Raw genomic sequence first — 25,563 nt, 5'->3', positions numbered from 1 at the left:
TGTTCTTTATATGTACAGCTTACACTTCACAGGGAGGCTACTCTCCTTTGAAAAAGTGGCCCCATCTTCTCTGGAACACCCCCACTGCAATTGTGCACTTACCTGGTACAAGCGGCAGCAGTCTGAGACCTGAAAATGTCTTTATAAAGCTGGAGCAGGGGAGGACTGACAAGATTATCTGATCTCCTTTCACAAAAAAGAAATAAGAATGGCTGAGATGCTTTTCAGACAGAATATTCTACGTCCAGAGGCTAGAGGCCCCCCTACCCCCTGGGACCAGCTGCAAAGGATGAAAAAATCACCAACGATTACACCATACTCCCCTCTGCTTGAACAATCCTTCCAGACTATGACCAGAACTTTTGCATTGCTGCAGGACAGTTTTCCACTGATCGACCAGTATAAAAGTAACATTTGCAATGACCAGCCCACACAAAAAGATGATATTTTCAATGACTGATCAGTACTAAAAAATGTGTTTGCAGTGGTTGCTACAAATATTATTGGTGCAAAATTACATTGCATCGGTTCAATATTACATAATCTGATGAGTTGTGCCATGCCTCTCCACAAAAATATCCCTTAGGTTAGTCTTGTCTCCCTCACTGTTCCAGTCCAGGTGTCATGTTCCTTAACTCCCAAATCCCTGATGCCAGCTTTGATTTTTGCAAATTATGATTCCTGTGCAGAAACAAATTATCTAGCTTCCTATTCCGTCCCATTCATCATATCATTAAAAATAACTCTGTTTTCTTCCGGGTCTGAAATTTCCCACTCTCAGTGAATACTTTAGGTGTCGAAGTAAGGAAATCCTGGATTTGCAGTTATGGGGGCATTTCTGTACTCTGTCTATTAGAAGCTCTCCATAGCAATCGTGCAGTTACTGAGGAGTGCAAAAACAGGCGCCACCCTTTCTCGACCGGTGCTCTCATTGTAGTGTAGTTCCTATATTCCCAATAGGCTCTGCGTATTGGTATAATATATCCTATAGATTTGACGTAGGACTGAGGTCAACTAGGTCTCTATTGAATATACTAAACTTTTTTTTATTTTTTATTTTTTATTTTTTTTACCATCATGTGTTTAATTTTCACAAACAATACCAATATTAACATTCACTGATGTAAGTCCAACTGTGTGCACCAAGTACAAATATTCTGCTTTTTTCTGTGCAAATACAATATTAGATCATAAAACAATAACTGATCATCACGCCCAATACATTTCAGGAACTATACCCTTCTTCAGGGGCTCATCTGTTAGAAAAAACGTTAAATACAGGGGCTGGCATCGAACATTACATAACATAAACTCCAAAACAAATGTATGCGCCCCAAATGCCAATGATCACTCTGTGTAGTGTTTACTGTTGACCACAGGTGGGTTATTTAAGGAGAGTCACGCTACCATTGGTTTGGTTTCTAATCCTTTCACGCGTCACTTCAACATGATTTGCATGGTTGATTTCACTTGTTACTCTACTGACCCTGAGTGCTACATATTTTTGAATTTCTGAAAGTTCACAGAGACTCGAGGCCTTTACAAAAGACTGTTCAGTAGCATTTAAAGAACACACATCCGCCCCTGAATTCACCTTTTGTAAAGAAGGCACTAGTTCTACTCCAGTGTCTTGTTTGAGATCCGTTTCCAGTCGCTGGAATTCGTAGTTGGATTGGCATTGTCAAGGCATCAAAAGGACAAGAGATCGTGTTCATTCCGATGCCTGACCTAACCATGGATTCAGTCGCCACATGTAATTGTGCCACTAGTACTCATTCACTGATCAGCTTGGGAGTCCATTTTCTTTGGACTTCCATGCTGTCCACCTTTTTTTTAAATTTAAAACACCTTTATTGCCATTATCTCATTTACACAGCTGTCAATGCCTACAACCCGGAGGCCGGCAGCAGGAAACCTCCATAGCAGTTCGTCATTTTTAACACAGCCATAATACCGACAACCAGTGCGGTCCGGTGGCGAATGTAATGGTGAACCCATGAGTGATTCCATATCAAGTGCGGACCTAATTCCATATTATACGTTCAAAGCAGTGCATTGCCACTATTCATCATATGCAGACCTGTGTGTAACATTCCCCGCCTCCCGCCCCGATGGATTACCCCTCTATCCAGACAAGTCCTTGACTCAATCTATACCACAGCACCAGTCCCTACTCTCTCCTGCCCATACCCTACCCACAATACCTCCTTATCTGTCTTACCAATGTTAGATCTCTACCGCCCTTTCCAGTCATCAGCATGCACCCTCAGGTATATCCCTCCTTTGCAACACACTCACTGCTCCGCTCCTCCCCGGCCTAGCCAAATTACGAATGATTCCCAGATATCCACCGGCCTCGACCCGCTCGGCAGAAGTTCCCAATAGGTAGTCAGTTGGTCCTTACAATATGTCACCGAACGTGTCCACCCCGTCACCGTAGGAGGAGAGTTCTTTTTCCAATGTAAGGCTATCTGCTATTTAGCTAACAATAGTAGCGAATGTCTGACAAAATATCGAAATCCACAATATCGATGTACAAAAATATCAGAACAAATTTATCGAAATCAAAAATATCGGCTTCCTATACTTAACTACATATATACACTAATATCGATTTTTTAATATCGATATACAAAAACATCGTTTACTGTGATATCGACTACATTAATATCGGAATACAAAAATATCGCTTTCTACAAAAAATAATGACATTAACTATATTATCGACTTCAAAAATATCGTGCACATAAATATCGGATTATAAACTATATCGACTTTTTATAAGCATCTGTTAACATAATTAATTAACGTTTTATATGTTTTCACATCAAAATAAACATACAATACTTTCATTAATACTATAGACACACTATTAATTCATCAAATATTTCCTATTGGTATAATTATATCACCTACACATATAAAAATATTGTATGCTAGTTTGTATACTTTTAGAATTATTTTTGGTTTTTCAGTTCTAATACAAAGTAATCACAACTGAAATTCAAATATACTAACTAACCAATCACAAACCTCATTTTTTAAATGAACCAATAGCAAACTAATTACTACTGACACTCCCCTATATAAGCAATGAAAATGTAAGCACAAACTACTTGCCAAAAGTCACTGAAGGAGATTCATCTCTATCCGAATTGCTGCACAACAACTAGAAGAACCAGACTATCAACCTACTATTACATCTTCTAAGTAAGTAAATAAAATAGAAACTGCATTATTTGCCAATACTACTTACTTACCTGCTAAATACCCAGTGCCCCTTTGTTATTCATAGTAATTAACATGCTAAATAATGCTCTAAAAATATTTTTTTTAGATACTACCACTACTGAATATTCTACTCAAAATAACTGTGAACAAAGCATAGGAATACAGATTCTAAAAACTATGTAAGTAATTTCACATTGTTTCATTATGTGCACATAAATCTAAACACACAGAAATAATGACTGTTGCACACCATATTTCTATTTTTCTGTAGATTCTACTACTGAAAACTGCACTACTACTGAACTAAGGACATCAGTACTATTTCTACAATACTTTTTACTAAGTAAGTAAATAAAACAGAAACTGCTTTATTTGCTACTACTACTTAATTACCTGCTAAATACCCAGTACCCCTTTGCTATTCATAGTACTTAACATGCTAAATAATTATATACAACTATTTTTTTAAGAGACTACGACTACTGAATATTCTACTCAAAATAACTGTGAACAAAGCATAGGAATGCAGATTCCAAAAACTATGTAAGTTATTTCACATTGTTTCATTATGTGCACATAAATCTAAACACACAGAAATAATCAGTTGTGCCCCACATATTTATTTTTTTCTGTAGATTCTACTACTGAAAACTGCACTACTACTGAACTAAGGACATCAAAACTATTTCTACAATACTTTTTCCTAAGTAAGTACATAAAATACAAACTGCATTATTTGCTACTACTACTTATTTACCTGCTCAATACCCAGTGCCCCTTTGGTATTCATACTACTTAACATGCTAAAAAATTATATAAAACTATTTTTTTAGATACTACGACTACTGAATATTCTACTCAAACTAACTGTGAACAAAGCATAGTAATACAGATTCTAAAAACTATGTAAGTAATTTCACATTGTTTCATTATGTGCACATAAATCTAAACACACAGAAATAATCAGTTGTGCCCCACATATTTCTTTTTTTCTGTAGATTCTACTACTGAAAACTGCACTACTAATGAACAAAGGGCATCACTACTATTTCTAGAATACATTTTACTAAGTAAGTATTATGCAACTGAAATAAATGTGGAAAAACCATACAAACATTTATAACTGTTCTAATTATTTTCTAATATATATTGTTTATTTACAGAGCAAACACGGCGAATAGATATACAGACATAATACAGAACTCCACATTCTAAATAATACTGATACTAATCACAAAGTAAGTATATTAAAGAACATAATTACCAGATAATGTATTAAAAAACGTACCAACATGGTGATTATTCTAACACATATGTTCCTTATTTTTTTAAGATAACACTACAAACTACTCTCCAGAAGCTGAAGAACCAATTATACTGCGAAATACCAACCTAAACAAATATGTAAGTATCTTCACAATATGAATCATGAAGATACACTTTTGTAGTAGAAATGACCTCTAACATTGCAAATGTACCTAAACATTAATTAATAATATACTACTTTCCTGTTTCTCATAACAGCTACAACAACATCACAACCATTTATCCCCAACTCAAGAAGCAAGGAACTCCTAAGTTTAGCTGTAAATTCTAAAACACGTAAGTATAAACATTCCTACTTATCACTAACATAGATTATTTATCACATTTAATTTGACATTAACTATTATATATATATTTTATAGATATACAAAGTACAAAATGACCGAAGGAGCCGAATTTGTGACCAGCCAAAAAGGAAAACTATTACTATGCTACATGGGTTACACGTATACACAGAAAAGCAATATGGCATGAAAGTTAATTGGAAATGTTGTAAATATTATTCGAACAAGTGCTATGGAAGAGCAACAACTAGAGAAGCTACAGTACTGTATACTAGGGAACACAATCATCCACCTAATGTTACTGAAATAGAAGTTAGAACAGCTTTGGAAAATATAAAAGAAGCTAGTACAGGTTCCCAAAAGCAAACAAATGTCATTTTAAAAGAAGCCATTCCTAAAATCCCAAAAACAGCCACAACCCAAATGCCAAATATCCTATCCTTAAAAAGAACTATAGCACGCACTAAAAAAGCTACAACTGCTACAACACCATCTCCCAGAACATATCAGGATATAAATTTAACTGCAAACCAAATAATAACTTTAAATAAACAACCATTTATAGTTTATGACAACGAAAACAATGACAAAAGGCTTATAATTTTTGGTACCAATATGAATTTAGTTAAACTGCAGCAAAGCCAATATTGGATGATGGATGGAACATTTAACATCTGTCCCAAACCATTTTTCCAATTATACACAATACATGGCCTCTACCACAACTGCAACATCCCTTTGCTATATGCACTATTGCCAAACAAAAATAATTCAACATATATGGAATTATTAAATATAATAAAACAAAAAACGAATGATTTTTCTCCAGAAAAAATCATTTTTGATTTTGAGCATGCAATGCTCTCAACTATTCTCAAAATCCACCCCCATAACTCCATTCAAGGCTGCTATTATCATTTCAACCAGTGTTTATGGAGACACCTTCAAAAAACTACCCTAAGTGTCGAATATGCTACAAATTCATCATTTGCTTTCCAAATCAAAAAACTCATTGCACTTGCCTATGTCCCTGTAACAGATGTAGCTGAACATTACAACATTATTATAGACAGTCCATTTTACAAACAAAATGAAGCTAGATTAAGTCCTTTTCTCGATTACTTTGAAGACACCTGGGTAGGCAGACTCCACAGATCTGGCCACAGACGAAATCCAAAATTCCTCATACCCTGGTGGAACGTGTACAATAGTACCCTTAACGGAGAATCAAAAACAAACAATGCAGTGGAAGGTTGGCACAATGCATTTGTACAATCAACTGGCAGAACCAAACCTACTCTAGAAAATTTCATTAATGCCTACAGAAAGAACAGAGCTATCAAGAATTTAGAATGGACCAATCTGTAACAGAACTTGTCCCAAAAACATCCAAGCAAAATAAACAAATGCACAAGTACCTGGAAGAGCAAGTCAAACTGTACCCTAATACAAAAGGCATAGAATACCTAAACATCATAGCCAAAACACTGCTGTAAATAATTCTCAAACTGTTATAAAACACTAAAAGTATCACCTAAGTATGCAAAAATATGTAACGTGAGCTTCTAAAGTATTTAATGTATGCAATATATAAATATATTATTATAATATATGCACACATTAAAACTAAATAACAAGTAAAAAACAATTCCATAATAAATATGACATTACCCACCCACACAAAAATAGAAAGCAATGACTTACCAATTATGTTGTCAATCCAATAACGTCCTTCTCCACCAAAGTAATCCATGTAGTGCAAAATTAACCCAAAAAAAAATGTAAAAATACAACTGTTCCACAAATAAGAAATCCCCGTGGTCCTGAGCCATCGAATAACCATAAAAAACCCGAAAAATTAGAAAAATAGAAAGAATCGCTCCTGGAAACCCGAAAAATGTAAAGAAGTGTTTGTAAATCAGTGTTGAATTAAACAAACATACACTTCCTTGAAAAAAAAACGGAACTTCCGATGTAGCGTACACCTACGACAAAAACATAGAAAACAGACATTCCCACCCACATTACTTAGCTAGTAATTAGATACCAACATATTAACATAGATGATTTAACTTTTAGATATACCCTAAAAGACTTACATTCACTCTATAAATAAATAGTTAACTAACTAACACTACGTGTAGAAACCATAAGTAAATATCTGTTTTCAAAATCTAAAACATAACTCCCTCACATTCAACAACACTAAATATAAGGTCACTAGTCAAAAAACATCATAAAAATACACATAAAACATATAAAATCAACCTTACCTCAAGCGACGTGAAGTGTCTCCCAACCGCGATCAGCCCTTCTTCCAAATAACCTAAAACGACCTAACCCGGTTACAAAATAAAGCACCCAAATTCAATAAAATAGTCCCAAGTTTAAAATATAATATCTATACTTTACAAAATGGGGAAAAAAAAGTATGTTTATATTATTGTTAAAAAATATTTTATTTAATCCTACAATTATTTCATTAACAAATATGTACATGAATGTAATAATTAAATATTATGAAAACAATAATGTTTATGTTAACAATGTATAGAAATATAACTACATTGTCACAAAATAAAATAATGTCAAAAAGTGTTAAAAATTTGTGACTTATGTTATAAATATTTGTTCTTCACAAATGAAGTTTAAAAAAGCTTAATAGAAAAAAACTTCTTATATTTCTACATTTTTTTCTGAAATAACAATATGTAAAAGAGATAATAAAGAATGTTAATTTTTGTAAAAAACGTTCACAAAATAATAATGCTTCTGTATATTTGTTTATGATTGTGTTTATAATAATTTTTTGTAAAAGCAAATGTAAATAAAAATTTTATTGTATGAAAAAAAATATTATTTTTGAAACATAAATAAAAAAAATGTTTCTACAATCATGTTGAACTATTTGTATCATTATCTTACTAGAAAGTAACAATCTTATTATTAATTTTTCACTGTATATTAAATGTGAGTATATGTTGGACTCTAATAATGTAATTATTCATATACCAAATCCAGTGTACATTAAATTACAGTAGGTGCTGCACACTAATTATATAAAAATTAATATTCCTACTCCAGTCTACATTAAATTTTAATATGTGCTGGACACTAATTAATTATTAAATAATATTCCAACTGCAGTCTACAGTAAATTAGAGTTGGTGTAATATTATATATTTGTAATGTCCTTTAATTAATTGAATGTAAATTAATTATATTTTTACCCTGTACAACTGTACACCAAAAACCCAAAACTGACCCTGAACCCTACAAATACCCCTTTACCCAAAAACTGAAAACTGACCCTGAGCACTAAAAATACCCCTTTACCCAAAAACTGAAAACTTACCCTGACCCAACAAATACCCCTTTACCCAAAAACTGAAAACTGACCCTGAATCCAACAAATACCCCTTTACCCAAAAACTGAAAACTGACCCTGAACCCCAGAAAAACCCTTTTACCCAAAAACAGAAAACTGACCCTAACCCAAAAAATACCCCTTTACCCAAAAACTGAAAACTGACCCTGAACCCAACAAATACCCCTTTACCCAAAAACTGAAAACTGACCATGAACCCAACAAATACCCCTTTACCCAAAAACTGAAAACTGACCCTGAACCCAACAAATACCCCTTTACCCAAAAACTGAAAACTGACCCTGAACACCAGAAATACCCCTTTACCCAAAAACTGAAAACTGACCCTGAACACAACAAATACCCCTTTACCCAAAAACTGAAAACTGACCCTGAACCCAACAAATACCCCTTTACCCAAAAACTGAAAACTGACCCTCAACCCAAAAAATACCCCTTTACCCAAAAACTGAAAACTGACCCTGAATCCAACAAATACCCCTTTACCCAAAAACTGAAAACTGACCCTGAACCCGAGAAATACCCCTTTACCCAAAAACTAAAAACTGACCCTGAACCCAAAAAATACCCCTTTACCTAAAAACTGAAAACTGACCCAGAACACAGCAAAGACCCCTTTACCCAAAAACTGAAAACTGACCCTGAACCCAACAAATACCCCTTTACCCAAAAACTGAAAACTGACCCTGAACCCAACAAATACCCCTTTACCCAAAAACTGAAAACTGACCCTGAACACCAGAAATACCCCTTTACCCAAAAACTGAAAACTGACCCTGAACCCAACAAATACCCCTTTACCCAAAAACTGAAAACTGACCCTGAACCCAACAAATACCGCTTTACCCAAAAACTGAAAACTGACCCTGAACCCCAAAAATACCCCTTTACCCAAAAACTGAAAACTGACCCTGAACCCAAAAAATACCCCTTTACCCAAAAACTGAAAACTGACCCTGAACCCAAAAAATACCCCTTTACCTAAAAACTGAAAACTAACCCTGAACACAACAAAGACCCCTTTACCCAAAAACTGAAAACTGACCCTGAACCCAAAAAATACTCCTTTACCCAAAAACTGAAAACTGACCCTGAACCCAACAAATACCCCTTTACCCAAAAACTGAAAACTGACCAAGAACCCTCAAAAAAATCCTTTTCCCAAATGTAATTATTATTATTTAATTACCAATTAATGATTAATTAACAATAACGTTATTATATGAACTCATTAGCTGAAATTAAAGAATTTAAATAATTATTATTATTTTAACCATTTAATTAACACAAAAATAAAATATATATTTTTTAAAAATTAACCTAATTAATATAATTAACTAATTAATATTAATTAATTACCAATTAATTAGTAATTAATTAGAAGTACTATATGATCTTCATTAATTAACTAATTAATTTTATTTAATTACCAATTAGGTATACATTAGAAATATTGACTAACATATATTAATTAATTATTATTAAATTACTTCCCACCCTTATCCCCTATAAACCCAATAACCCGCTCCCAGAACTAGATATCTATTATTTATTTTTTTATATTATTTTAAAAAATTTTTTTAACATAATTTATTTAACATATTTTTAATATTTTAGGTTATTTTACATACGTTTTAATACACTCCCCACCCTTATCCCCTATAAACCCAATTACCCGATCCTAAACCTAGATATGTTTTTTAAATAATTTTTTTTTTTTACTTTTTTTTTTTTAAGGTGACACCTTTTTAACAACATTTTATGTACAATTATTTAACTTTTTCCTATACTATTGATTATTTACATTACTACACGATATTTTGTATAGTCGATATTTTGTCATACGATATTATTGTTTTCGATATTTTCACTTACTTACCTATTACGATATTTTTGTATCCGATATTTTTGATTCCCTATATTTTTGACATTCGATATTTTTACTTCGATATTTTGTCTTTACGATATTTTTTTTTCGATATTTTGTCTGATTACCAATAGTAGCATAGCAATTAGTTTACGCATACCGCTCGGGATCCCCAAGACAAAACCCAACAGCGCCAGCATCGGGTCTGGGCTCAGATCCAGTTCTGTAATCTGTTCTATGCAATCAAATATCTCCTGCCAGTACCGCGCGATCTGACCACACTCCCAAGTCAGATGGAAGAAGCTTGCCTCAGTAGCATAACACTTCCAACAACTAGCATCAGCCCGTAGTCCCATTCTATGAAGCTGTTTAGGCGTGCGATACGTCCTATGCAGGAAGTTGAAGTGTATTAGCTTTAGCCTGTAATTGGGGGATAGATTCTCAAGCTGTGAGCAGCAAAAAGTCCACTGCTTGTCGCTGATGGTCATACCTGACTCTCTTTCCCACTCGTTCTTAGACAAGCATTTAAGTATCGGAGAATGCTCTTGTGTGTTTCTATAGATTCGGGTGATCAGTTTGCGCGGAGAGCTATTATTCAGAACGTCTTCTAACACCTGCAATTGAGGAGGCGCCTTCGGAAAGTCCGCGTATCTAGCTTTCCAAGCAGCTCTCAACTGATAGTACAGCAGCATGTCTGAAGCCGTCGGGTCAGTATCCGGACACATCTGTTGCAACGTCAGGAATTCATCCTCTGGGTATAGGTCCCCTGCCATGCGCAAACCGTGACTGTGTGCCCTCTCTGTCACTGCCCTATCTACCAGTGGTCCTATCAAAGGATTACCGCCCAGTGGCATTGATGGCGCATAAAGTTCCAAGACCCCCGCTCTGTGAGCAATCCGCGACCAGGCCCATCTCGTCGCTTCAACTGTGTTAATTTTGGATACAGGTCGTTTTTAGGGGTGATAGATTGTCACGTTGAGTGGAGTCGGGGAAGCTATATCAATTTCAATCGCCACGTGCGGTTGGTATGGGATGGGATGTTGCCAATAGTGAAGATACTGCGCCTAGGCGCTGTACGCATACAGTTCGAAATCTGTCTCCGCTAGGCCACCCTGAATAAAGGGAAGAGTAAGAATTTCCATGAAACTCTAGGTTGGCGTCCCGCCCAGGCCAGCTCAAGGAATGCGGAACGGATCCTTCTAAAGAAGTGCGTATTAAGTGGTAAAGGGATATTTGCAAACAAATATAACAACTTGGGAAAAATGACCATTTTACTGATAGCTATGCGACCTGTCAGGGAAAAGGGCAGGCTCTTCCATTTCTGGACCTTTCCCTCCATCCAATCCACAAACTTACCATAATTCGCCAACCATATCTCCTGCACCGATCTACTGAACCACACATTTAAATATTTAACATTAGCGTCCGTCCAGGCTATAGGGAATTCTGTATCACATCTAGTTGTGCCATCTGTTAGGGGCAGCATCACTGATTTGGCCCAATTTACATGTATGCCCGTGAGACCGCCATAACGTACAAATTCACGCATTAGGGGATCAAAATTCTCCTCCGGGTTCATTACATAGATGGTCATGTCGTCTGCATACATTGAGACAAGCAGGCCTCTGGAGGTGAAACCTATACTGCGCTGGGTGTGATGTTGTCTTAGTCTCGCCGCTAGCGGCTCTGTCTCTATGGCAAACAGCAGTGGTGAGAGGGGGCACCCCTGCCGAGTACCCCTCGTTATTGCAAACGGTTCCGAGATTTGACCATTGACTGCCAACCTAGCCACAGGAGACACATATAGAAGTTGGATCTGCTGTATGAAGAACGGGCTAAACCCCATACGGGTGAACAGTGCAAACAAGAATTTTCACTCCAGGGAGTCAAATGCTTTAGTTGCATCCAACAGGGCCGCAGCTGCACTTACACTAGGGTCTAGATAGTGTAGAAGACCGAACAGGACTCTAAGGTTATGTGCCGTTGACCGTCCGGGGACAAATCCCGACTGGTCAGAAAGCGCTATCTGCAGAAGCATAGGCCGTAATCTCTCCGCCAACAGCTTAGCATATATTTTCGCATCCATGTTTATCAAGGAAAGGGGCCGGTAGGACCCCGGGTGCAGAGGATCTTTATCTGGTTTTAGGAGGGTGATAATCATAGCTTCTCTAAGTGTAGGAGGCAGAATACCCGTTTCCATCGCCTCCATATATACCTGATGCAACCTAGGGGCGACTATATCTAGATATTCTTTGTAGAACGCAGCTGTTAGCCCATCCGGTCCTGGCGCTTTATCCAATTTCATACTAGCAATCACTTCCCTAATATCCCCTACCGTGAACAGTAATGCCATATATTGTCTAGCGCCATCGTTGAACCAGGGCAGCGCAATCGTGTCCAGATAGTCTTCTATGTCCCTCTCTCTAGGGTTCGTGCACATAGTGTATAGATCTGTGTAATATTCAGTCAGTGTGTGTAATATGGCCTGCGGTTCCCTCACCAACACGCCATCTGGTCCTTGTAGCTCAGTGTGTAGTCTGCCCCTCGTGGTGCTCTTAGTAGTGAGGCTAACGTCCGACCTGCTCTATCCCCCTCACCGTATCTCCTGGCTTGAGCATATTTGCCCAGGTATGCCGTTTCCCTTTCAGCTTCTTCCTGAAAGGCAGTAAGCTTCGGCCGAATCTCTGCTTGACTTTGCGGAGACAGTGATTCCCTATTTCTCCTCTCTAGAATCGCAAGGTCCTGCTCAAGGCCTCTCAGTGTATTCCTGATGGAGCTCAGCACACCCAATGTAAGGAATAAACAGCTGCCGCGTGTCACCACCTTAAATGCTTCCCACAAAACACCCAGCGAGTCAACCGTGCCCTCATTTAGTTCAAAATATTCGGACAGCAATGATCTCAGTTCTTCCTTAAACACTTGATCCAGAAGCGCCTTCGATGGAAAACGCCAGCTGAAGGGACGGACGTATTGAGGTGGGATCGACAATCGCACACACACAGGCGCATGATCCGAAAATGAGCGTGGTAAATGATCTGAACCATTCACACGTGCATGCATATCTCTTGTCAACAGCCAATAATCAATTCTAGACCATGCATTTCTATGGGTAGTAACGCACGTGCCTTCCCGGCTGTCCAGGTGTAAAGTCCTCCAAGTATCAACCAGGCACTCTTTATGCATCAAATCTCTCAGGAATTCCGCAGCTCTGGAGTGGTGTTCCCGCGCTGCCCCCTGCCTGTCTGCTTCCGCGGATAGGGCAACATTAAAGTCCCCCCCCTCCCACAATATCGCTGCTGTGTCAAATGACTGGATTTTCTGCCATAACTCACCAAAGAAGTTTGGGTCATCTACGTTAGGACCATACACATTTACAATTAGTATCTGCGCATCGCACTGTGTCCCGGACAGCAAGATATATTTACCCTCCCTATCTATAATGGTTTATGAGTAGACCACTGTAAGCCTCTGCGGAGAAGGACAGCTACCCCCCTAGCATAGTTTGAAAACGGTGCCTCCACAATCTCACCCCATCTGTGGTGTCTGATCGCAGGGGTGTTTGCAGTTGCCAGGTGAGTCTCTTGCAATAAACATATGTCAATTGAATGGCGTACCAGATATGAATGTATCAGTCTCGACTTTCTTCTATCGTTTAACCCACAAATGTTCCAAGATAAGCAGTTCACCGTCTGACCCGGTGGCATCATTACGTCATAAGCCTGACTCTAATTGACCCTCTCATCCCAGTCTTCCTCTGCTGCATGCATTCATTTGCTATAGCACATAACCTCGGCCAGTGCGGGCATACACTTCTCAGGAAGATTACATTTGGAAAAGGAAACAAGTTTGAACAGGAGAGCAGTACAATTGTGAGCAATATTTTAACTCAAACAATCTAGAACCCCTCCCTCCCGCTCCAACCTCCCAACCAGTCCGAGCATGCCCCCCCTACTCCCAACATCTCTAAAAAACAATGTCCCCCAGACCTTCCCCCCCACCCACACCAACCCCCCAATCAGGTTGTGTTGTCCCCTCCCCGACAATTCCAATTAACACATGCCAAAGTAGCAGACATCGGTGTATGGGAATCATCCCTTGGGGCATGCAGCATGACCGCCTAACTACCCCGTACTCTTGACGGGGTGGCCGAGCTGCAAATACCACATATACCCCTCAAAGCTACATCATAAGTGTCTCCACCTGTATCTACCAGTAGAGCAAGTGAATATTGGACCATCGTGAGCGACAATCCCTCCAGCTCAAGTATAAAGTATTGATTGTGAGACTGGACTCGACCCTATTCTCCGGCCATAATGTATATATAAACTCACGGTTTGATGCATGATTTGGGTCCCTGCGCGCTATTCAATATTACTCAATCTGTTTTCGGGAGTGGCCTCTTCCGAGCGGGCCCGATTTCGGTGTTCTTTCGTCTGTTGTTTGGTGTATGCAAGCGCAGCTCCAGGATCCACAAAAAAGGTTGGCTTGCCTGGACCCTGAACCCTCAGCTTGGCCGGGTATATCAAGGCGTATTTCGTGCCTATCTGTTGGAAAATCTTTTTCGCCGGTATGAATTCTCTGCGAGCAGCTTGCACCTGTTGGGTGAAATCTGGATAGAACTCTACATTATGGCCTTCGTATTGTATGGATCCTTTCTCTCTGGCGAGCCTCAATATCGTGTCACGGTCCCTGTAGTTGAGCACCCGCGCCAGTACAGGCCTTGCCGGCGTGCCAGGGTTGGATCTCGGGCCCAGTGATCTGTGTGCCCTTTCTATGAGAAACATGGACGAGAGATCAGTTTCAAACAGGGCTTTGAACATGTTCTCCACGTAGAGCGCCATATTCTGAATGTCCGATGACTCCGCAATCCCCGTTATGCGAATATTGCTGCGCCTCAATCTGGCTTCAAAATCCTCATTCTTCTGTTGGATCAGGGCCAGGACTTTGTCCATACCTTTCACCTTCCTCTCTAGCTCTGTCTGACCTTCTTCCGTTTCAGTGATTCTTGTCTCCAGGACACTGACTCTCCCTTCCTGTTTGTCCCTACGCTGTGTGATCCTGTCCATGCGGTCAGCTAGGGTGTCCATTTTCAGCATCTATACATTGCAGCCCACCTTAAGTTCCTGAAACATGTTCTTCACATCGTCAGCTGGCAATTGATCTCGAGCCCCATTATCTCCATGCTCCTGCTACAATGTTCCCCCATCTTGCTGCTTATTTGTTTTCTTCTCAAATGTAATCTTTGGTTGTCTGGTTTCGGGTTCCCCCATCTTGACCAGAGACCAGCCTTCTCCCACACAGCCACCAGGCTAGCTAAGTCACACTGCTATCAAGGCTATCTCGGGGCCAGCCCTATAGTTCACAAAAAACTGAAAGCAGCGCACGGCAGTGTCCTTTCCTCCTCGCCGATGTTTCCACAATCGTCTTTAGCCACTCAGCTCAGATCATGCCAGCCTAAAAATTGTGGCGCCTTCAGACCACTCGTTGCCCAATTTGCCTTTGACGCCGACCACACTCGAAGGGCAGTGCGCACTATCCGGCCACCTAGGCGTCGGCTCCTAACAAAATGCTTAATATACTGCCTAGTATCAACCCCACTTCGCGGCCAGTCCAGAAGGCAATGACCAATGGCTCCTCTCCAAGCTCGCCTCGCAGCAGTTCACCCCAGCGCAGCTTGCAGTTTGCCTGTGCAAGTCCAGCACTTTTCACGTGCCTCCAATTACACTCGCACCTGCCAGCCTCAAAATGCCTCTCCTCCATGCACGCTTCACAGATTCTTCCTAGCCGCTACTGCAGGGCCCAGTCATACCAATTCGATGGGGTCCCAAAATGGCGGCCGCTCCTTGTACAAATTGCATCCAGGACCCTCTAATGTGTACCCTTCGTCCCCCGGCTTCACAGCTCGAGTCTCACGGGTCTTTTGCCGCACAGTGCTAATGACATCAGCTCTCAACTTAGCTCATGTAGTCTGGGCAATCTATATGCAGACACGCGGCGCCGCCATTACCCCACCTCGTGTCCCGTCATGTCTGCCTACCGCGTTGAAGAATCCGGCGTTATTTTGGTCAGTCTAGCTGGCCCGTCAATATTCTGGCATTCGTCTGACCCTCCGCTAGCCAGCGTTGTTTGCGGCGGGCACCACCTCACTCCCCGCTGCAGCCACGCTTCTTCGGTCCCTCTCAGACAGAGGCGTGCCCCTTCTCAGTATCCGCCGGCTCCGAAACTCGAGTCCCCGGCTGCACCTGAGTGCACAGGCCAACTTCTCAGCTCAGGGTCACATCCGCCGCCACTCTCTCTGGTCGTCTCGTTTCACCCCGATGAAGCAGTCGGAGGCCGTCGGGTGATGCCCACATCTATATCCTTTTGGTGGAGCCGAGGAGCAACGTGTGTTTAACGGATATTTTCGAGGATAGACGGCCCGGCCGGCAGAGCTGCAGTATCAAGCAGCCATTCCGCTCAGCGGCCAAGCCACGCCCCCATATACTAAACTTAATTGTGTGTGTGCCAACTAACTCAGAGGTCACTAGAAATTTTCTCGAATACACAAGAAGGGATTCATTTCTGACAACCGCATAAACATGACAACTTTGTTTCGCAAGAATAAGAATATATCTCTCGGAGTCGCTAAAGCAATAGATAAGTATTTCACTCAGTCAATCGTGCATGCTTCGTTTCTACAGAGTTGCAGAGAAATAGTGAGATGGGCGTTATCAATAAAAGGTTTATTGAACAGTCTTCTTTCTCATGCAAGAGAGGTGAACTGCTACAATCGTTAGACAGAATGCAAAGTATAATGCGTACAGCGAGAATAGTATTATAAAATAATACTGTAAGAGCATTGTATGGTTTCTAAGCCACATAAAAATACATACATAAATAATATAGACTAAAATGCTCAACTAGTGCTTCTAAAATACAACTACCCCAATGTACCTAACCTAAGTCTAGTACGAGGGAAGGAGTAAGTATTGTGTAGCATAGGTTTTAGTTTGTGCCAAGAATCTACCAAAGGTTTCTCTAGGTTCTAATCAGCTTCATACCTTATAAGAATGAAGAGGTCTCGTATCTCTGTCTCGGGACTCGATTTCCCAACACTCGACAAAGGGAGTCAGAAACACTGGAGCTGGATTCTCGGCAGGAGAAAGGCAGCTTCCTGATCAGTGCGTCAGCTGGAGAGTTGGCTTCCTTCTGCACTTGCTGTAGCGAGATGGGTCGGGCAAGTAGGTCTTCGAACTGCTCCGAACCACCGTATCCTGCTAGAGTAAGAGAAGGTATATTTATACCTTGAAGGTGTTTAGGAATGCCATAGTTTGACGTAAAGTCGGGCATGTGAACGTCATGAATGAACCACTGGGGAATAGTTGTTCAATGTAAAGTAACTGAGTTCTTGGAGGAATCAATATTCAAGCAAGGGGAAGTCCCTGACTGCTTAAGCTGGTTTTCCAAGAATTCGTTGTGAAATTTGGTACGGGTGGAAGTAGCCATGCCTGTATTTGGGTAGCATGGGTTATGCCTAAATAAGGGCTTGTTTTCTATGCCTATATAGGGGTAATGTGAATTGTACCTATACAAGGGTATGAATCGGGAAAATTCACTCGGAGCTTAAAACGCCACACAAAATCATAGCCCCTTCATCAACCAGCCCCAAATCCTCTGGACTAACCTCTGGTGTCCAGAATGGTGGCCTGATTGTCATCCATGGCCATCAGGATGAGAGTAAGGTGGAGAGAGAACTAAACAGGGTAGGAAAAGGGAAGGAAGTGAAGGGAAAAGAGTTGGGATAGAGAATTGGGAGTAAGTCTCAGGAAAAAACAGGAGAGATATATCATTTGGATGGGAAGAGAGCCAAAATGTTTTTTTATTTTGTTTTTATTTATTGAGTTTTTCTTGGCAGCAGACAGACAAAATGCAAACATACATCAGAAAGAGGCATATACAAAAACTGTACAAAAGATTACGGTTCCAGCCGTCCTTGTCAAATCGAATTGTTAGAATGAAAACTCATAAACCTAACCAGCTGACAAATGGAGACCAGAGCTTTCGACCAAAAGTTTTCCTTCTTATGCCCTTCATTTTATATAATGCAGTTTCTAAATAAAACATAGATAAGAGCTTTGTTTGCCACATTATAAAGTTGGGTGAGTCCACGTCAAGCCAGTGAGATGTAATACATTAACGATATGTTGACATGCAGATAAAGATAAAGCCTTCTTCTTCCTCAGATCTTTGCTGGTTCAACCCCTCATCATAACCAAGGATAGCTAGTGGTGTCGTTATTTTAATTGGGATACATATATTCCTCAACACAAAATATTCTATATCGGCAATAAACTGACCCAATTTAGGACATACGAAAAACATGTGAACAGCATCAGCTACATAGAGGCTACAGCGGTTGCACATCATCCCCCGCCCAGAATTCCATTTTGCTAGCTTGCTAGGTGTATAGTAAAGCTCAAATAGTGGCATAAAATGCTAACTTATCAGGGGTCCATTCAGCAGTGCTTTACCAGCTATCTCAATGCTTTTCTCTAAATTAACACATTCTATACCCAATTTGTTTTGCTACTTAACAGCTCTAATTGCTAAATCGTCTTCCAACATCTGCACAAATAATCGATATAGAGACCCAATTTTCTGCTGGCTTTTAACTGCTTCTAACAACCCAATCTTCTCTAATCCTATCATGGATTTTGACATTTTCTGCATACAGAAACTTCGAACCTGGAGATACTTGAAAAAATCCATAGGGGGTACCTGATATTCTTTCATTAAATACTTAAAGGAAACAAACTCATTCCCCTGAAAAACATCCTGAAACTTACAAATCCCAAGGTTATACCATCTGAACATCCCCCCATCTTGAAATAATTCCGGTAAAAAAGTGCAGCCCCTCAGCGGAGTATAAATATTAATATTCGGGCCGAAAGAAAACCTCTTTTTTAAATTTCTCCATATATAGTAAACCGTTACAAAAATCTTAATTTTTTTTTGTAGTAACTAGGTTCAATAACCTGGTTAGACACTGCTTTGCCTCAGTGCTCAAGAGCATTTCATATATAGATGGCCTCATAAAATCCTCTGTGGGGTCTTCTGAAAACATTAAGAACCCCATATACTGCAGTAGTGCACTCCAATGGTAAAACTGGAAATATGGGATGCCCCATCTCCCTCTCTCTCTGGGTAATGCACAATACTTAAGTGCTCTTCTAGCCCGGTGGTACCCCCAAAGAAACCTTGAGCACATTCTATCTATACGAACAAAATAACCGGAAGAAATTAAAAAAGGAATAGCACGAAAGATATACAGAAATGTGGGAAAAATTTGCATTTTTAACAAATGACTGCGTCCTAAAAGGGAGAGCTTTAAGTTGTTGATCCGTTCAAGTATTTTATTAGAAGAGTCTATTATAGGATCTAAATTAATAGGAATAAAATGTTCCGTATTTGCCGTGATCTTAATACCTAAATAGGTGGCCTCTTTATCAAATTTTGTACTCTCTGGACGGCCTGCCACCGAATGGGTAAGCTGTGTCTGATTGATATTTAATTTATATCCAGAATGTTGGCCAAATTCCTCTGCAGAGTCCACTATGATGGGTAATGCACCAGCGATCTCCGACGATACTATGGCTATATCATCTGCATATGCGCAAGCTTTAAAATCCAAGTTATTTATCTGTACTGGTTTTATTGCCGGGTTTATTTCCAACTTGTTAATGAACGGGTCAATGTACAGTGCGAACAGCAAGGGCGAGCAGGGGCAACCCTGCCTCGTCCCCCTTGCTATCCGCACCCCACCAGAGGTCTTCCCTGCAATCCGAATCACGGCAGATGTCTGTAAATACAGTGCCTTTACAGCCTTAACCAGTTCTTCCGGGAGGCCTTTTATCGCCAAAACAGACCACAAAAAGGTCAACGTGACCCTGTCGAACGCTTTTTCGGCGTCCAACAGGGCCACGCCAACAGATGAGCCAGACCAAATGTAGTGATATTATGGTCAGCGAATATAGGAGTAGAGGAATCAAGAGAAAGGAAGAGGGAGCATAATAAATGAGGAAAGGAGATGTGAAAAAGGCAGTTTATCATGCAAAATGTGATGTAAAATGCACCTATTTATAAAAAAAATGTCAAAACATTGTTTGGGTCAAGATCCACCCCAGAACTACCCTCGCAGTGGTCAGGCTTCCTCATCTTAGTATAGGGGTTGCTGTGGCGAGTTTCCAGGGCTTCCTGTGTTTCCTACTGTGACCTGGCCACCACTCAATTCTACATGGATCACACGATTGATTGATTGTGTTTCTTTTCATGGTACTTCATGCACTCTTCTCTGTTCTGCATTTTAGACCTATAATTGAGAACAACGCGAGGCCCAACGTCCCCAACAGATATGTGTGATAATCATGAAGACAGCAGGCGACAGAGATGTCCGACAGCAGTAGACCTTCTGCAAAGAAGGAACAAAGAAGAGATCCAATATTCTTCAAGGACAGCCGCAAAGTCTTAAAGCTTTAATATTCCACCAATTGTAAATCTCATTGCAGCTGTATAATGTGCATGTACATATTTATGTAATGTGATTTGGGTATTCCGTTTCATTATCCGATTACAAACCACATGACATTTGGTGATTGCATTAAACTCAAGAAATAAAGACACTGATGTGTGTAAGGCCATTGATAGGAATACTGAGAGGGGAACAACAAACACATTCCTGAGAATGCATCCACCACTGCTGGTGCAGCCTCTGCTCCGGAATTAGCTTCACAAAACAGCACATTTGACATCTTGGCGAAGAGGAGAGGATCATAGCAAATCTTTCAAAACGGGATGGGACACAGTAAAGTAAAGTTCTAAGCTTCAAAATAAGCTAGTCTTCGCATGAGTGATAACTGGAAGGAGCACAACACATATTCTCAGTAAGGATTGCTTGCCTCCTTCGACCTTAGGATAAATCAGAGAACTGAGCTCTGTGAAAATCCCAATTTAGATAGAGAGTGTTCACCAATATTGACTCTGCCTCACTCTAAATTGTAAAACCAAATATGTTTTCTAGCTGAGTCATAGACATATGCATTAGTTAAGTTTTACCCATACTTACCAGAAAGGTGCTGCAAAAAATTCAGAAAAGCAATTTTCAGTATAAATACTGGCAAAATACCTCCCATGCCTGCCAAGAAGACAGAAACTTGACATGTGTTTTGTTCTTGTTGGAGTTCATCAAAACCAATTATCTTTGAATAAAGGCAACAAAGCTTTTACCTCAAGCTAATATTCAGCATTTAAATATGTAAAATACTGGTAATGTCACTGAAAAAGAAATTAGTTCAGTAAATACAAGTCAAAGAAACATATTTTCATCTTCAAGACTGGTCAAAGACAATCCTAACCTGCGTTGCCAGAGCAACTCCTGACACGTGTTTCAGTCTCAATGGATAGAGCGCAACTCCTGACACGTGTTTCAGTCTCAATGGATAGAGCGCAACCCCTGACACGTGTTTCAGTCTCAATGGATAGAGCGGAGGAGCGCAAACCAACTCCCCACTAGCTCAGTGCTCTATAACCCACATCACCATGGCCTTGCTGATTTTTGCCGTTGTTTTTCTGTTTTCAACCTCGAGTTTTTCAGATTTTTTTTAAATACTCTTTTGTTTTTTGTTCACTGTTCTTTTGGCTTTTTTTGTGTGGTGTGAGGCAAATAAATTATAACCTCATTGTGTCTTCTCTGGCTCGTCATTCAACTTTTGACTTTATGAGAATGAATTTCTTTGACACTGCATATAAACTGTAGTTGCCATTGGAAAGTCATGTTAAGGGTAATGAGTTATCTTGATATGTAAATGCGAAATAATATCTAAAATGTATGTCTGATTGTACATATAAACAATGTAGAGCAAAGTGATTTGTTTAAAAAACGAAGGGACTAATTAAGTGTGTGTTGGGCTACACTTCATTGCAACAAGTCAGAGGAGGGGGGTACTCCGCTGCCCTAGAGGACTACAGCTCTCCATCTTTGAAGTTCTCCACCAAGAAAGCGAAAATCCCTGTACCTACAGAGGAGCGACCGCAGCTGCTCTCATGGCATTGAAGCTTTGCATGTGGACACCATCTTGAAAAGTGAACCTTTTTTTTTTCAAAACCAAAATCAAAACCCCCAAACCCTGACACCCTGAAAGGTTTTCCCTGGCGTTCCAGTGCAAGAAATAATTAGGTCCGAACATCTGTCGCATTTATGGTATGAGGTACTTGGGGGCTCATTACAATGGCGGAACGATCGCATCATTCCGCATCACATTGCGATTTACCCACTGACATATTAGGATGACGGTGGGTATCGCGGCGGACGCAAAATCTGTCCACCGCTTTTCCACCGGTGGCAATAGCACCGATTGCCTGGCGGGCAGTTCAGGGCCACTAATATGGTGGCGGAGCCTAGAAAGCACTGTCCGCCAAATTAGGATGTGTGTGGCCAGGTGCCTTGCCATGGCGTCGATGCCGCCATGGAAAGGCTGGCGGGTATTGGGTTTGGAGGCCCGTTGCGGGCCCCCCTTGTTTGGGAGGGGGGGTGTTGCTGCACTGGGGGGTACCCATGGTACCCCCTTGGATTTCCATGCACCAAGTGGCAGGCACCGCGTGGTGCATTCCACGTGGTGCAGGGAAATGCAGTGCAAGCACTTTCAAAATTGAGGACGGTGCTGCATCTAGCAGCACCGCCTGCAGTGGAGAAGTGTGGCTCAATGGTTAGAGCGGCAGACCCTGATGCTGAGGTCTAGCCCGGGACCAGGGTTCAATTCCCCGCCTCGGCGGGTCTTGGGCTCAAAATTCCACAGACCTGATAATTCTCGCCTCAGTGCCAATTCTAATCATAGAGTCCCACTCTGCAACTCTGGCCAATAGCTTGCTTAATCTCCACAGCGGCCCCCACAACGCTAAGGATGCCTGGCCTCCACCTTGGGGGTGCCCAGGAGTGGACGCCTCACAGGGAAAGCCAGGATGGGTTCCACAGCGGTATTCGTACAAGCGCCTTGAGACCCTTGCGGGTGAGTAGTGCGCTATACAAGTATCAATTTACATTTACATTTACATGTCTAAAGCTCAGGAAGGGCCAGCCAGTATGGCGGGCGCATCCTAATTGCAGTGGAGGGACCCCCGCTTGTATGGCGGGTGGTCCAAATCACTGCTACGGTGGCGGGCAGACCAAGTCCGCCCGCCATCGTAATCAGCCCCTTTGATCGATGGCTCAATGTTAGTCCTGCGCTCTCTCAAAGGATTCTGCTGGCCGGAACTTGGTGGTTCCACCAATTCTGAGCGGAGCCGGGAAAAGATACTCTGAGCTGTAAACTTGATGGAGTATAATATAAGTCCTAACTCTAAACATGTTCCCAAGTTATTCACAAACCAATTATTAGTGTTCCTTGAAGAGTACAAATGTTATGCTTTAGGTGCAAATGTGTTTCTCCATGTTAACAATTATATTTATGTGTTTCAGTAAGGTAGTACTACAACTAAACAGCTATATACATTGTAGTTCTGGTATGTGTCATACTGGGAATGAACTTTAGAGAGACTCTGCTTCTCATAAGTGTTGTAAGCTCGACATACAAGTTTTTTGTAGTTAAACAAGTATTTTAATTAGTTATTTCACAAAATGCATACACAATAAGGTATCATATTTGCTGTGGGGTTATCATACAAAAAGAATTGTTAACTGAACCATATATATATTAAAAGTTTTGACCCCCCCCCCATAAAAGAATCAATGATTACAAATGAATGCAAAAATTATTCGATTAGGTCCTCATTACAGTTTTTTCGGAATAGGTGGGCTATTTACTACGAGAGGTAAATACCATTACCCTGGGGTGAGGTATTTACCACGTGCAGTAAAAACTTTTGTGGAGGAAAACGAGGTATAACATGAGGAATTGTTATTTAACACACCGTTTTCACCGGTGTTATCCCTGTAAATTTTGGCAGGATTGACCTGCCAGAATTCATTAGGTCGGAAAACTGAGAGCGTGTGATAATTGTGAGGTGTGACACAACTCGCAATACCGATCCCTCTAAAAACACATTTGCACAGGTATCAGAATTTAGAAATGCGTTTTGTCCTAGATTGTCCTTTAATATAAAATCCAAAGGGATTCGAATGGCCTTAGGCACCAGCATAGCATAAATGGAAAATTGCTTTTTTATTCTTTTTTAACATTGTCTACCTCTAGTTGTAACCATTCTCTGAACAATGTTGTTCCTCTCTCTTTAGGTTTATCCTGCCATCAATCAATTCAAATAAATATTGTGGGTAATATCTTTAGAAAGCTCACCCAGCACACTGTGTTTTAATACATCGTCCCCTCAATCATATAAATTGTAAGAGGGCCTAAAAAAATGCAATACTGCATCTTTGTAACAATATCTGCAGGGCCTAATTCCAAACTTTATGATTGCGGACGGAAGCCCCTCGCGGTAGTGGAAAATGTAATTTGCTGCACGCCAGCAACGGTCCTCACGTCCACCATATTACAATGGGCAAACACAGCCCATTTCCTGTCCGCCGTAATGCGACGTGAACCGCCATTAAAATGCGCCTGCCACCACGGCGGTGGGAGCCAATAGAGACCCACTGGCATGCGGAATGACGTCCCGACCGCCATAGAAATTACGATGCCCCAAACAGCCTGTCACACCGTAGAAGAGAAACCACCCAACCGGAGACGGCGGAAGCATGATGGCGGAGCGCCAAACCAGACTCCCGGTCCCCTCCACCCGGTCCCGACCGCAATGGATCCAGCCTTACACGTCTTTCCGGTACTGTACCTAATCCACTACCAGCAAGTAATACACCGTCGCAGACAACGCCACAGCTACGCAATCACACAACTCCGCACACAACTACAACACACAACACATGGACTGAAATACGGTTCCTGTCCACACCAGACACACTGGCGGGAACAGGAACACATCCACAAGTGTACCCACACATGTCCTACCTGTCAGAAAATAACCCCTCCACATCCTGGTCACCCATCAACCACGAATTCACAGCAATCTCAGGTCACGTCACCGCAGTGGTGCAGACGTGGGAAAACATGTGCTCAATGTAGTAGGCAGATCCAGCGCCATGCATAGGCAGTCCCCAAAGATCATAGGGCCACACCTCCGCCCTTCACACACTAGACCCCCCCAAACCCATTAGGGAATATGCTGTGTGTCCTTCCTGTGTGTCCTTCCTGCACATTTAACCATCCAGGTGTACCCAGACACTGCACCACACACCAAACAACCAGGTAGCCTGTCTAAGAAGGTGGGGCTGAAGAGGAACACCCGGACAGAAGTTCATGGCCAGGGCAACCCGCCTCCCCAAACTAACCTCCACTTATGTCAAGCAAACTGAGTCCAATCACAAAATGAACACTCACACTGCATACGAACATGCACTGAAATGTCCACACTGCATTTCAAGT

At 40.9% G+C, this 25,563-nt stretch overlaps 1 protein-coding gene across 1 annotated transcript in view; it reads left to right on the top strand.

Annotated features, from left to right (window-relative positions):
• LOC147725571 (T-cell surface glycoprotein CD8 alpha chain-like) overlaps positions 1-21,809 on the top strand; it is a 110,066-nt gene extending 88,257 nt beyond the window's left edge. The window contains exon 6 of the mRNA XM_086964547.1: positions 20,443-21,809. Coding sequence (XP_086820673.1) covers positions 20,443-20,494 — 52 coding nt within the window. The 3' untranslated portion in view covers positions 20,495-21,809. The remainder of the gene's footprint in view (positions 1-20,442) is intronic.
• The last annotated feature ends 3,754 nt before the right edge of the window (positions 21,810-25,563 follow it).

Source organism: Lissotriton vulgaris, chromosome 3_2 (genome assembly GCF_964263255.1).
Source record: "Lissotriton vulgaris chromosome 3_2, aLisVul1.2, whole genome shotgun sequence".
Taxonomy (NCBI): Eukaryota; Metazoa; Chordata; class Amphibia; order Caudata; family Salamandridae; genus Lissotriton; species Lissotriton vulgaris.
Note: the sequence above shows the minus strand (reverse complement) of the source record. Positions and strands in the feature narration are given on the sequence as shown.